The sequence below is a fragment of the Barbus barbus genome (genome assembly GCF_936440315.1).
Source record: "Barbus barbus genome assembly, chromosome: 37".
Taxonomy (NCBI): domain Eukaryota; kingdom Metazoa; phylum Chordata; class Actinopteri; order Cypriniformes; family Cyprinidae; genus Barbus; species Barbus barbus.
Genome location: NC_136715.1, coordinates 18,222,425 through 18,235,235, shown reverse-complemented (window position 1 = coordinate 18,235,235; position 12,811 = coordinate 18,222,425). Strand labels below are relative to the sequence as shown.

At 37.4% G+C, this 12,811-nt stretch overlaps 1 protein-coding gene across 2 annotated transcripts in view; it reads left to right on the top strand.

The window, feature by feature from the left end:
- LOC306857182 (sodium-driven chloride bicarbonate exchanger-like) overlaps positions 1-12,811 on the top strand; it is a 52,332-nt gene that overhangs the window by 26,752 nt on the left and 12,769 nt on the right. For both annotated transcript variants that reach the window (XM_079396965.1, XM_079396966.1), the window contains 14 exons: positions 912-1,072; positions 3,782-3,970; positions 5,122-5,210; positions 5,838-5,995; positions 6,117-6,204; positions 6,308-6,454; positions 6,954-7,054; positions 7,156-7,330; positions 7,417-7,550; positions 7,691-7,936; positions 8,064-8,169; positions 10,461-10,622; positions 12,338-12,451; positions 12,562-12,723. In XM_079396965.1, coding sequence (XP_079253091.1) covers positions 912-1,072; positions 3,782-3,970; positions 5,122-5,210; positions 5,838-5,995; positions 6,117-6,204; positions 6,308-6,454; positions 6,954-7,054; positions 7,156-7,330; positions 7,417-7,550; positions 7,691-7,936; positions 8,064-8,169; positions 10,461-10,622; positions 12,338-12,451; positions 12,562-12,723 — 2,032 coding nt within the window. The remainder of the gene's footprint in view (positions 1-911; positions 1,073-3,781; positions 3,971-5,121; positions 5,211-5,837; positions 5,996-6,116; positions 6,205-6,307; positions 6,455-6,953; positions 7,055-7,155; positions 7,331-7,416; positions 7,551-7,690; positions 7,937-8,063; positions 8,170-10,460; positions 10,623-12,337; positions 12,452-12,561; positions 12,724-12,811) is intronic.

Sequence of the window (12,811 nt, the reverse complement as noted above, 5' to 3'; positions counted from 1 at the left end):
AAGGTCTGGAATCGGTCCTTCTCCACAATCTTCCTCAGGGTCCGGTCACCTCTTCTCGTTGTGCTGCGTTTTCTGCCACACTTTTTCCTTCCCACAGACTTCCCACTGAGGTGCCTTGATACAGCACTCTGGGAACAGCCTATTCGTTCAGAAATTTCTTTCTGTGTCTTACCCTCTTGCTTGAGGGTGTCAATGATGGCCTTCTGGACAGCAGTCAGGTCGGCAGTCTTACCCATGATTGCGGTTTTGAGTAATGAACCAGGCTGGGAGTTTTTAAAAGCCTCAGGAATCTTTTGCAGGTGTTTAGAGTTAATTAGTTGATTCAGATGATTAGGCTAATAGCTCGTTTAGAGAACCTTTTCATGATATGCTAATTTTTTGAGATAGGAATTTTGGGTTTTCATGAGCTGTATGCCAAAATCATCCATATTAAAACAATAAAAGGCTTGAACTACTTCAGTTGTGTTGTAATGAATCTAAAATATATGAAAGTCTAATGTTTATCAGTACATTACAGAAAATAATGAACTTTATCACAATATGCTAATTTTTTGAGAAGGACCTGTATATATATATATATATATATATATATATATATATATATATATATATATATATATATATATATATATATATATCATTATAGTATGGTATTATAGTGTCACGTGATTTTTGAAGTAAAAAAAAATCTTGGTTTCCTCAGTTCAGAATTCATGCGTCACTACAAAGAGTATGATGGCTTGTCATCGGCATATATACATTAGGCGTATATCCATTACAGCTATTGCAATACAAGTTCGTGGTACTGCAGCTAAATGAGAGAATTAATGTAATAGTCATTCTCCTTTACGCACTCTTTTTTTCCCACTCTTCCTCTTATCTTCTCTCTCCTGTCCCTCGTTTGTCTGTAGATGGCTGAAGTTTGAGGAGGATGTAGAGGATGGAGGGGAGAGGTGGAGTAAGCCATACGTGGCTACTCTTTCCCTTCACAGTCTGTTTGAGCTGCGGAGCTGCATCCTCAACGGCACCGTCATGCTGGACATGAGGGCCAACTCACTGGAGGAGATCGCAGGTATTGAGTTTGAAAACATTGTCCTGACTAGATCTTCTGAAGGCCTTCCTTACAGATCCAAAACAATCAGCATTTTATTTACTAGGATTAGCTGTTTACTCATTTCAGCAATATAGCCCCATTTAGCAAGTGTCACAATTAAATAGCTTGCAATATTAGATTTGTGCATCACAATGATTTGGCACAGGTGCTATTGATTTACTTTTTAGGGTGGATTTTCACATGTGCATGTTTTTCGACTGATATGCTAAAGCATGCCAACAACCATTAACAAGCGATCAATGACACACCAGTAAGACTTTAAATGTTTTCTAAAGAAGTTTCTTATGCTCATGAAGGCTGAATTTATTTGATCAAAAACACATTGTGAATATAGGCTATATTGTGAAATATTAATGCAATTTAAAATATTGGCTACTAAAATGTCATTTATTCTTGTGGTGGAAAAGCTGAATTTTCAGCAGCCATTACTCCAGTCTTCAGCGTCACATTTTTCCTTCGGAAATCATTCTGATATGCTGATTTATTATCAATGTAGGAAACAGTTTTGCTGCTTAATATTTTTTTGGAACCTATTATATTTTTTGGGGGATTATTTGATTAATAATAATAATAAAAAAAACAGCATTTATTCAAAATAGAAATCTTTTGTAACAACATACACTACTGTTCAAAAGTTTGGGGTTTCTTTTTTTAAGATATTAAATGTCTTATTCTGCAAGGATATGCTAAATTGATAAAAATTGATAGTAAATACTTGTATTGTTACAAAATATTCCTATTTTGAATAAATTGCTGATTTGTTGTTCAAGAAACATTTCTAATTGTTATCAGTGTTAAAACAGTGTTATATCATGTTTGAAAATCATGATATATTTTTTCAGGATTTATTGGTGAAAAGAAAGTTGAGACGAACGGTATCTATTTGAACTAGAAATCTTCTGTAACGTTATACATGTATTTACTGTCACTTTTGATCAAAATAATGTGTCCCGCCTTTTAATTTCTTTAAAAAAAAATATGGTAGTGTACAGTGCCCTCCAAGAGTATTGAAACAGTAAAGACAAAATTGCTCTGTTGGCTGTGGAGTCAAGACATTTACAAATATTATTAAAAGATGAATATGAGACAAAACTACAGAATGTCACATTTTATTATTAGCCGTTTCAACACATATATGTTTTACCAGAAGTTCAGCACTTTTAGAGTTTCATCCCTCTATCTGATGTGAGTATAAGTATTGGAGCAGTTGCCTCACAGGTCTTTCTAAGTTATCATCTGTGTCCTGTTGCATTAATTCTTCAGATATTAAAAGCAGGGAATGTGTCGTATCAGTTATATCCATTTCTTCTATATTCTGAATCTTGCATTTGATGATGACGCACACAAACCAGGATGAAGATGAGGGAGCTGACTTTGAGAGAAAAGCAAGCAATTTGGATGCTAAAAGAAAAGAGGAAGTCAGTTAGAGCTATAGCAATAACAAAGGGCATGGAGAAATCAAGAGTTTGGAAGCACCAGCGACACCAGCAACCAACAACTACCTGATCGGCTGAGAAAACAGCAGTAGTTGATGACAGACAAATCATAAAAGCTGTGAAAATGAACCCTAAAAGACGTGTCTGTAAAATCACCAACAACTTCCAGAAAGCTGAGGTGATGCTCTGACAATCTACTGTCCTCAGGAGACTTTGACACAGAATTACAGATGCTACACAGCAAGATGCAAACCTCTGACAGCACCAAAAATAGAAAGGCAAGATTAGAGTTTGCAAAAAAGCACAAAGGTGAACCAGAAGAGTTTTGGAACTTAGTTTATGGACCGATGAGACAAAGATGAACCTTTATCTAAGTGATGGGAAAACAAAAATGTGGAGAAAAAAAGGGAACTGCAATGATCCCACGCATACAGCCTCATCTGTAAAGCATGGTGGAGGTGGTGTCATGGCATGGGCATGCATGGCTGCCTCTGGAACAGGCCCCTCTCAACTTTACTGATGACTTAATGTATGATGACAGTAGCAGAATGAATTTGGAAGGGTACAAAACCATCTTTCCTACCAGTATTCAAGAAAATGCCACCCGATTCATTGGGAAGTGCTTCATATTGCATCAGAACAATGACCCAAAACACCCTGCCAGTTCAGTCAAGGAATTTATAAAGGCAAAGAGATGGAAAGTCTTAGATTGCCCAAGTCAATCTCCAGATTTAAATCTGATTGAACATGAATTTCACGAGCTGAAGAGGAGAGTAAAGACAGAAACTCCCCAAAACAAGCAACAATTGGAATTGACTGCATTAAAGGCTGGGAAAAGTATTTCAAAGGATGAGACCAAGAGTCTGGTGATGTCTATGGGTCACAGACTCACTGCTGTGATTGTGTGCAAGCGATCTGCAACTAAATAATAGCTTTTAATCTTTTATATCTGCCTTATGTTCAACTGTCCCAATACTTATGCTCACATCAATGAGTGGGATGAACTCTAAAAGTGCTGCTCTTTTTATTTGGTAAAACATGTATGTGTTGAAACGGCTAATAATAAAATGTGACATTCTGTAGTTTTGTCTCATATTCATCTTTTAATCATATTTACAAATGTCTTGACTCCACAGCCAACAGAGCAATTTTGTCTTTACTGTTCCAATATTTATGGAGGGCACTGTATATCATTTATAATTTCCTTTATTCATTGTTTTTAATTTTTGAGATATGGTTTTGGACCAGCACGAGACGTCAGTTTCTTTGGGAGAGGAGGTGAGGCAGAAGATCCGAAATGCTCTCCTTAAACAGCACCACCATCAGAACCAGAAGAAACTGGCTAACCGGATCCCCATCGTACGCTCTTTCGCAGATATCGGCAAGAAGCAGTCCGAACCACACTCCATGGATAAGAATGGTACTGCTCCACACGCTCCAGCAAATGCATTCTTCTGTTTTTCCCATGCATCTGTCTTATCGTTCTTTTTGATGGTGTCTGTCTGTGTGTCCCAGTTATCATCACGACCCAATCGCCCCCCAGTTCTTTCTCCTCTCTCTGGTCTAGGTTCAGCCACAGTGTGAGAAACAGACAGGTGCTCTTATGTCCAGCCTGGTCCCTCCACTGTCCCAAGTGTCTGTCAGCTCCCCATAAACCCCATAAATTCCTTTGTGCCCTTCCTGCCCCAGACAACCCCCTCATCCGGCCCAAAAAACCCTGCATCCCCTTCAGCAAACGACTAAGCCCGCCTTACGGCTACCACGTCATCCCCACCCTCGACCCTGAAGAAGAGACAAGATCAGGCAATATGATCATAGATTCGCCTGTACTCTAAAGCTGCAGTCACATTAGCGAAATTTCGAGAGCAAAAAATTGTGTAGAAGTCAACGTCAAACCAAGCAGCTTTCTGTTGGTCAATGCTGCAAATTTGTGTGACCAACTTAAATCTGATGGAACATCTGTGGAACATCAATTTTTTTTCCCTCACAAGAAATTGGCGAGCATGTTTGACTGGATTTTGCTCACAAAAATTCACGAACAGCGCTAAATGTGACAGTACCTTACTGTAAAGTAGATATCACAGTTGGATGATACCATGTCAGTTCATTTGCATATGTATTACTTGGCTTTTCCAATATGGTAGACTTGCAAATGTATCATGGTAATTACCAACTGTTTATACATAGTTATTTAGGATTCCATATCAATGCTCTAACCAACTATAAAAAGCGTTCATGTAGCATTTAACCACTTAGCTGTGCATTTAACTACCTAGGAAGTAGTACTAGTTCTACTTTGTAGTAGACGTTTACATATCCAAACTCACCTAATTGTTTCTGCTTCTGATTTAGTTTTTAAATTTGAATTAGATTTAGACAAGGCTAAGATTTTTGTAATAGGCCTCCTTAACATGTTCCTTTCAACTGTTTTTAACCAGGTAAGTGTGCCTAGAGTAGGTCTTGATCTCCATGACCGTGACGTCGCTGTCTTTCTTTAAAATGATCGAATCTGTTGTATGTTGGTCTCTTATTTATTTCCTCTGTTTTGTATGATTGCTGCACTGCTTCCAGGTCAGATGGTGTCTCCTCAGGCTCAACCCACCACTACAGAAGGACGTGCGGATGGCAGTCGTGAGAACAGTGCTGTTGACTTCAGCAAAGTAAGAATCACCTTCCAGACAGTAATCAATCTTATTCTGGAACTTAAATATACAAATATACACTACTGTTCAAAAGTTGTTGTTTTTTTAAGAAATTAATACTTTTATTCAGCAAAGTAAAGAATTTTATATTGTTACAAAATAAATTCTGTTCTTTTAAAAGTTCTATTCATCAAAGAACCCTAAAAACTGTATCATGATTTAAAGAGAGAATTTAAGAAGTATGACTGTTTTCAACATTTATTAACAATAAAACATGTTTCTTGAGCATCAAATTATCACATTAGAATAATTTCTGAAGCAGCCATTTGAGTAATGGCTACTGAAAAATCAACTTTTTAAAAAATCAACTTGCATAGGAATAAATTCAATGGTAAATTACATTAAAATAGAAAACAGTTATTTTAAATCAGAATAATATTTCACAATATTACAGTTTTTACTTTATTTTTATCAAATAATTGCAGCCGTTGTGAGCCTGAGAGTCTCCTTTAATTAAATGAAATTATTTAAATTATGATAAATAAAACATGAAATGATTCAGGTAGATTTAGGGACAACACTGTGCTTTATAAGCATGCTAAAAAAGTTGTTTGTTGCTGAGGAAGCATATTTTTGTGTCTGCAGATAGACCTCCACTTCATGAAGAAGATCCCACCCGGAGCTGAGGCATCCAACATCTTGGTGGGTGAACTGGAGTTTCTAGAGAAACCTGTGGTGGCCTTCATCCGTCTGTCCCCCGCTGTGCTGCTCAACGGCCTGGCAGAGGTCCCCATCACCACCAGGTAAGAGCAGAGGGATCTGAGCACAAAACACATGAAACATATTAATGTCTCAGTTGTTCAAGTTCATTTTATTGAGTGGTATGCTTCAGAGTTCACTACTAACTTCTATGTCATTCTGCAGGTTTCTCTTTATTCTGCTGGGGCCAATGGGGAAGGGGCCTCAGTACCATGAGATTGGCCGCTCTATTGCCACACTCATGACAGACGAGGTCAGTATTATGGACAACACTGTGTTTATTTCTATATATGATGATATACTATAAGCAGCAGGCTGTAATGTATGCTAATTTCACCTGATGGTCTTTTCTCCAGGTGTTCCATGATGTAGCTTATAAAGCAAAGGATCGTTCTGACCTTGTGGCAGGAATTGATGAGTTTTTGGATCAGGTGACTGTGCTGCCCCCAGGCGAGTGGGATCCTACCATCAGAATAGAGCCGCCCAAAAACGTGCCCTCACAGGTGACTGAGTTCTCGAGCTCCATGCAATGATTCATCACAGATGCAAGAAAAAGTGATGCACAGAAATGTCAGCAACCAAAAATTTTGCAACCAAAAATTTTTTTTGGTTCAAAAACGGTGGTTTTCGGTGGACAAAATTATTGACCGAACCGAACTCTCTTCACTACTAGTTATTATAGCACAGTATAATCGTGAATGAACATTAGAAGTTATGTTGAAAGAAATAGTACAACTTACTAAAATGTATAATTTCTCATGTAATCACTCAAATCAGTCTTATAACAATGGAAAGACGTCAATAAAACAGCTTATAAACAATGTCACATTACCTCAGAAAAGCTATTCATTGTCCATAAACTCAGCTAGAAAAATTAACACTAGAGAGGAACATTTTGCTAACTATATGAATATTTATTCACTTTAGTGCATCACTAACTGGAATAGACATATTTCCGGTCTGAGATCAGTAGTAATGTTGGTTTGTGTCTCCATCTTGCAGGAGAAACGGAAGGTTCCTCCTCTGGCCAATGGAGGGGCTGATCTCGGGGAGGCCGAGGAGCACGGAGGCCACGGAGGACCAGAGCTACAGCGCACAGGGAGGTGAGTTATTGCAAATATTACTGTCCATATATTTTAGTGTTCGTGAATTCTGTAAATCATGGAACTGGGTCTCAGAGGTGTTCTTTTATTTGGATTGTCAGGTTTTTTGGTGGATTTATTGTGGACATCAAGCGTAAGGCTCCTCACTACCTGTCAGATTACACAGATGCCATCAGTTTGCAGTGTCTTGCCTCCTTCCTTTTCCTGTACTGCGCCTGCATGTCTCCTGTTATCACCTTCGGAGGTCTGCTGGGAGAAGCTACAGAAGGACGCATAGTAAGGATACATCCAAAAACGTATATTAAAACTGATGGGTTGATTATGATGTGACTGATGATTTGTTCTTCCTATTTCTCTTTTAGAGTGCAATAGAGTCTCTGTTTGGAGCCTCTATGACAGGTATAGCATATTCTTTGTTTGCTGGGCAGCCCCTCACTATCTTGGGCAGCACGGGACCTGTTTTGGTCTTTGAGAAAATCCTCTTCAAATTCTGCAAGTGAGACTCCTTTAATTTGCACTAATTATTTTGATTTGTTTCAGTCAGTTCAGGGGAATTCACTAGTGCTACGCTATTTAGTGAATTCACCCCAAGTTGTCTTTTTAAAGACTAATTTTTATCTGTGTTATTCTCCTCAGAGAGTATGGTTTGTCCTACCTCTCCTTACGTGTGTGTATCGGTCTGTGGACGGCCTTTTTGTGTCTTCTGCTGGTTGCCACAGACGCTAGCTCACTGGTGTGTTACATCACACGATTCACAGAGGAAGCCTTTGCTTCCCTCATCTGCATCATTTTCATCTATGAGGCTCTGGAGAAACTCATTCATCTGGGAGAGACGTACCCTTTCAATATGCACAATGACCTCAACCAGCTCACTCAGTACTCGTGAGTACTGTACTACTGACAGACAAACATATCAATCTTCCTCAAGGTCACTTCTATAAATTCAGTTGTGCGTGTTGATAAAGTTATCAGCGTGAAATATTGTGATGTATTTATGTGTGTTTTGCAGGTGTGTGTGCACAATGCCTGAAGAGCCCAGCAATGCCACACTGAATTACTGGCAGGAAAAAAACATCACTACATCTGATATTGACTGGTTAGGCCTGGATGTTAAGGTGAGTGCAACTATTGGTGCATTTAAGTCCTTTAATGCATTGTGGCCATAACATACTCTAAATATGAAACTAAAGACACCAGTAGGTGGCGGCAAATCACTAGCCATGTTTACATGTACACTTTTTTGTCATTCTGATTAAAATCATTCCGATTGAAAGATTCGGTGGACTGTTTACATGAGACGTTATCTAATGACGTTATCTAATTACCGAATGACAACAAATACAAATCACCAGAGGAAAAAACGGCCGTGTTTTTTTTTTTTTTTGCGTTAATATTTTTAATTGTTGCTAGCGCTTGTTAGAATAAACAGACTAATATTTGAATCTCTTGCGTTCATTCGAGCGCTCAGTCATGTGGCCAGAACACATACACATTCATAGAAATTATATGGCCGTCTTCTATCGTACCACACACAGAGCCAAATTTATTTCTCGTTTGCAGTTTCTTATAACTAAGTTGCACAGATATATCTATCAGATAAAATAATAAACACAATATAGCTTGATCTCAGCCAGTTGATCAACACACATCATATCGCCATAATTTCTTAATGTTAAAGCATTGAGAGATAAAATAACAACAGTACGACCCTCGGTAATACAACTCTGAAACGAATTGAATTGTGATACTAAAAAGTTTTACTGTACTTAAATAGAACAAATAAGCGATTTCTTACCAAGAGTTGCTGAACAATAAATCAAACGAGCGTTTATTTACTTTATGAACACGGAGAGTGATCGCAATGAGCTATACATATCACAAATAACATTTCCAAGCTTGTTTTCGTACATTATTCATATGAGCACTAATAAATTCAAGAAGATTGGAAATTATGAATCTGTAATAAATAAATACAAAGGCCAATTTTGGTCAGGTTGTTTATTTTCATTGAGCTGTACTGTCACCATTGTGTTGTTTCTAAGCTGAAAATTGCGCTTCATTTCAGATCCTTTATTTCAGGTAATGAGAGAGCAGATATGGCAGTTCATTACACAGCAAGCTATCTAATGTGTTTATAACTGTATAATTTAAATTGTAACTTCTACCTCCAGTGGAGGTCCTCCACTATTTCCTCGTCTCTACTGTAGTGTCAGTGTCCCCAAATTCCAGAATGCCCCAAAGTAATTTGTTTAACGCATTTACATGGCAGAATTTTAATTTTGTTCGGTTTAGAGAAAGGTTTATCCCACCCCTCTCAAACCGATTACAATTTAATTCGGTTTTGCCATTTTTATTCTGATTGAGGTGTTTATTTGGAGCATTTTCATTCGGATTGGACTTTTAAACCGAATACAATGCTCCATATAAACGCGCCTACTGTCTTAATGTGTGGGTCATTCAGTCATTCATTCAACTGAATCGCTCAAATGGTTGATTCATTCAAAAACAAAGCAAGTGACTTAATCTTTATTAAGGACTCACTGAATCATTGGCTCACTCGATTTATTCAAAAACATGGATTTATTCAGCAACAAAACAATTTTATTAGCAAAATTTTGCGAAAACAGACAATACTGTGTAACAATATTAACTTGTTTATTGTTCTGTTGTATAAAATCAATATCACAAATTAATTTATTCAGATATTCTGGAAATAAACAGCTCTCTTGTTATTGTGATATTGCTAATCGTCATCATATGATATAAATGTAATACAAAAACCCATACAGGGGCATTTTTTTCCTTTCATTTCTTGTATTTTATGGGCATATAAATGCATTCTCTGAGGCTACATCACACAGTCAGGTGTCGTCCTGCATCATGTTTGTTAGCAATTGCATGTAATGATGTACAGAACGGGGTGGGGACGTTAAATGCGTTAATCATTAAGCACTTTAATGCATTGTGGGCTTGTATTTTGAGACTTTTTTATTATTATTTATTTATTTTTTTATAAATAATAGATCACCTGTACATACAGAAAATTTGCATACAGTTTTCGGTGCTGAATACTACTTTCTGTTAAAACCAGTTTATCATCCTGAACATTCCCACTGATTTCTGTGGCTCAGATATGGGTTAATACATTTCAGTGACTCATACTTTAATAAAAGCAAATCCTCTGCTCATTCACTTCAGTTCCCCTCCCTTTGCTTTATATTTAAGCTCCTGCACACACACAAATATACAACACACAATCTAATCCTCTGTAAACAAATTCTTGTGATATTTCCACAGTTACACACGACCGTATTATGATTTTATTCTCTTTTTTTATGGAGTTTGTGTTTATCTGTGTTCTTCATCAGAAACAGATGTGATTATTGTGTGTTGTGTTTCGTCTCAGGCCTGTGTGGAGAACAGGGGTGAGTTTGTGGGCAGAGCCTGTGGTCATCACGGTCCATACATCCCTGACGTCCTCTTCTGGTCTGTCATTCTCTTCTTCTCCACGGTTGCCATGTCCTCCTTCCTTAAAGAGTTCAAAACTAGCCGTTACTTCCCAACCAAGGCAAGAAGCTTGTGTAGAATAGTACAGACAACTGTGAAAGTGTATTTGTGTGTGAAATAATGTGTGTGTGTTTATGTAGGCTCTCGAAGAGGTTTTAAGAGGGGGCTAGGAAATCTGCAAAAATTGCATGAAAAAGTTTTTGTAGGGCTGTCAAAGTTAACTTTTTAAAATAAATATTATTCTGAGATGAAAACTACAGAATTTTATATTTTATTATTTGGTGAAGATGAGGGAGCTGACTTTGAGAGAAAAGCAAGCAATTTGGATGCTAAAAGAAAAGAGGAAGTCAGTTAGAGCTATAGCAAAAACAAAGGGCATGGAGAAATCAAGAGTTTGGAAACCAGCAGCGACACCAGCAACCAACAACGACCTGATCGGCTGAGAAAACAACAGTAGCTGATGACAGACAAATCATAAAAGCTGTGAAAAATGAACCCTAAAAGACGTGTCTGTAAAATCACCAACAACTTCCAGAAAGCTGAGGTGATGCTCTGACAATCTACTGTCCTCAGGAGACTTCGACACAGAATTACAGATGCTACACAGCAAGATGCAAACCTCTGACCAGCACCAAAAATAGAAAGGCAAGATTAGAGTTTGCAAAAAAGCACAAAGGTGAGCCAGAAGAGTTTTGTAACTGTGTTTATGGACCGATGAGACAAAGATGAACCTTTATCTAAGTGATGGGAAAACAAAAATGTGGAGGAAAAAAAGGGAAGTGCAAATGATCCCAAGCATACAGCCTCATCTGTAAAGCATGGTGGAGGTGGTGTCATGGCATGGGCATGCATGGCTGCCTCTGGAACAGGCCCTCTCAACTTTACTGATGACTTAATGTATGATGACAGTAGCAGAATGAATTTGGAAGGGTACAAAACCATCTTGCCTACCAATATTCAAGAAAATGCCACCAGATTCATTGGGAAGTGCTTCATATTGCATCAGGACAATGACCCAAAACACAGACTCACTGCTGTGATTGTGCGCAAGGGATCTGCAACTAAATAATAGCTTTTAATCTTTTATATCTGCCTTATGTTCAACTGTCCCAATACTTATGCTCACATCAATGAGTGGGATCAACTCTAAAAGTGCTGCTCTTTTTATTTGGTAAAACGTGTATGTGTTGAAATGTGACTTTCTGTAGTTTTATCTCATATTCATCTTTTAATCATATTGGCAAATGTCTTGAATGTCCACAGCCAACAGAGCAATTTTGTCTTTACTGTTCCAATACTTATGGAGGGCACTGTATATAAATAGACACACGCATGTATACATTTCAGAAAAATATGTTATGTTTATATATTAAACATATTTGTTTATAACATAAATTATATGAATATAAATATAGACATGTAAATACATGTAAACATTTTAAAAATATATACTGTATGTGTGTGTATTTATTTATATATATATATATATACATAATAAATGTACACAGAACACACACATTATGGAAACAAATCTTTTATTTTGGATGAGATTAATTGCAATTAATCATTTGACAGCACTATTAATTTTATTATATTAAGATAAAAATAATTATCTATTAATATAATAAAATATATTATAATATAATCAAAATTTATTTAGACCCATTATAACTGGCCAGTAGTTAACAGGCCTTGCAAAGCCTTTCACATTTGTAAGGCTCACAGATTTATGTTCATTTTTTAGCACTTACTCTAATTTTGTGTGTTTCTAAACAGGTGAGGGCCATTATCAGTGATTTTGCTGTTTTCATCACCATCATGAGTATGGTTCTGATCGACTACGGTCTGGGGATCCCGTCCCCCAAACTACAGGTTCCTAATGAGTTTAAAGTGAGTCGTTTCGAGAGGTTTTACAGTACTGTGTCTTTTTCATTTGTACATTTCTGCATAAATCTATCCTCTGCACATGAATACATAATTAATCAGATGATCTCTCACAGCCAACCAGAGATGACCGTGGCTGGTTCATCAGCCCAATAGGACCAAACCCATGGTGGACCACTATTGTGACCTTCATCCCAGCTCTGCTGTGCACCATCCTCATCTTCATGGACCAACAAATCACTGCTGTTATTATTAACAGAAAGGAACACAAGCTGAAGGTGTGTTGCTAAGTCCTTCACAATATGTTTAATTTGGTAAGCAAATATTCTTGTAGACTTGATGTTCTTTGTTGTGTTCGTGTGTCTC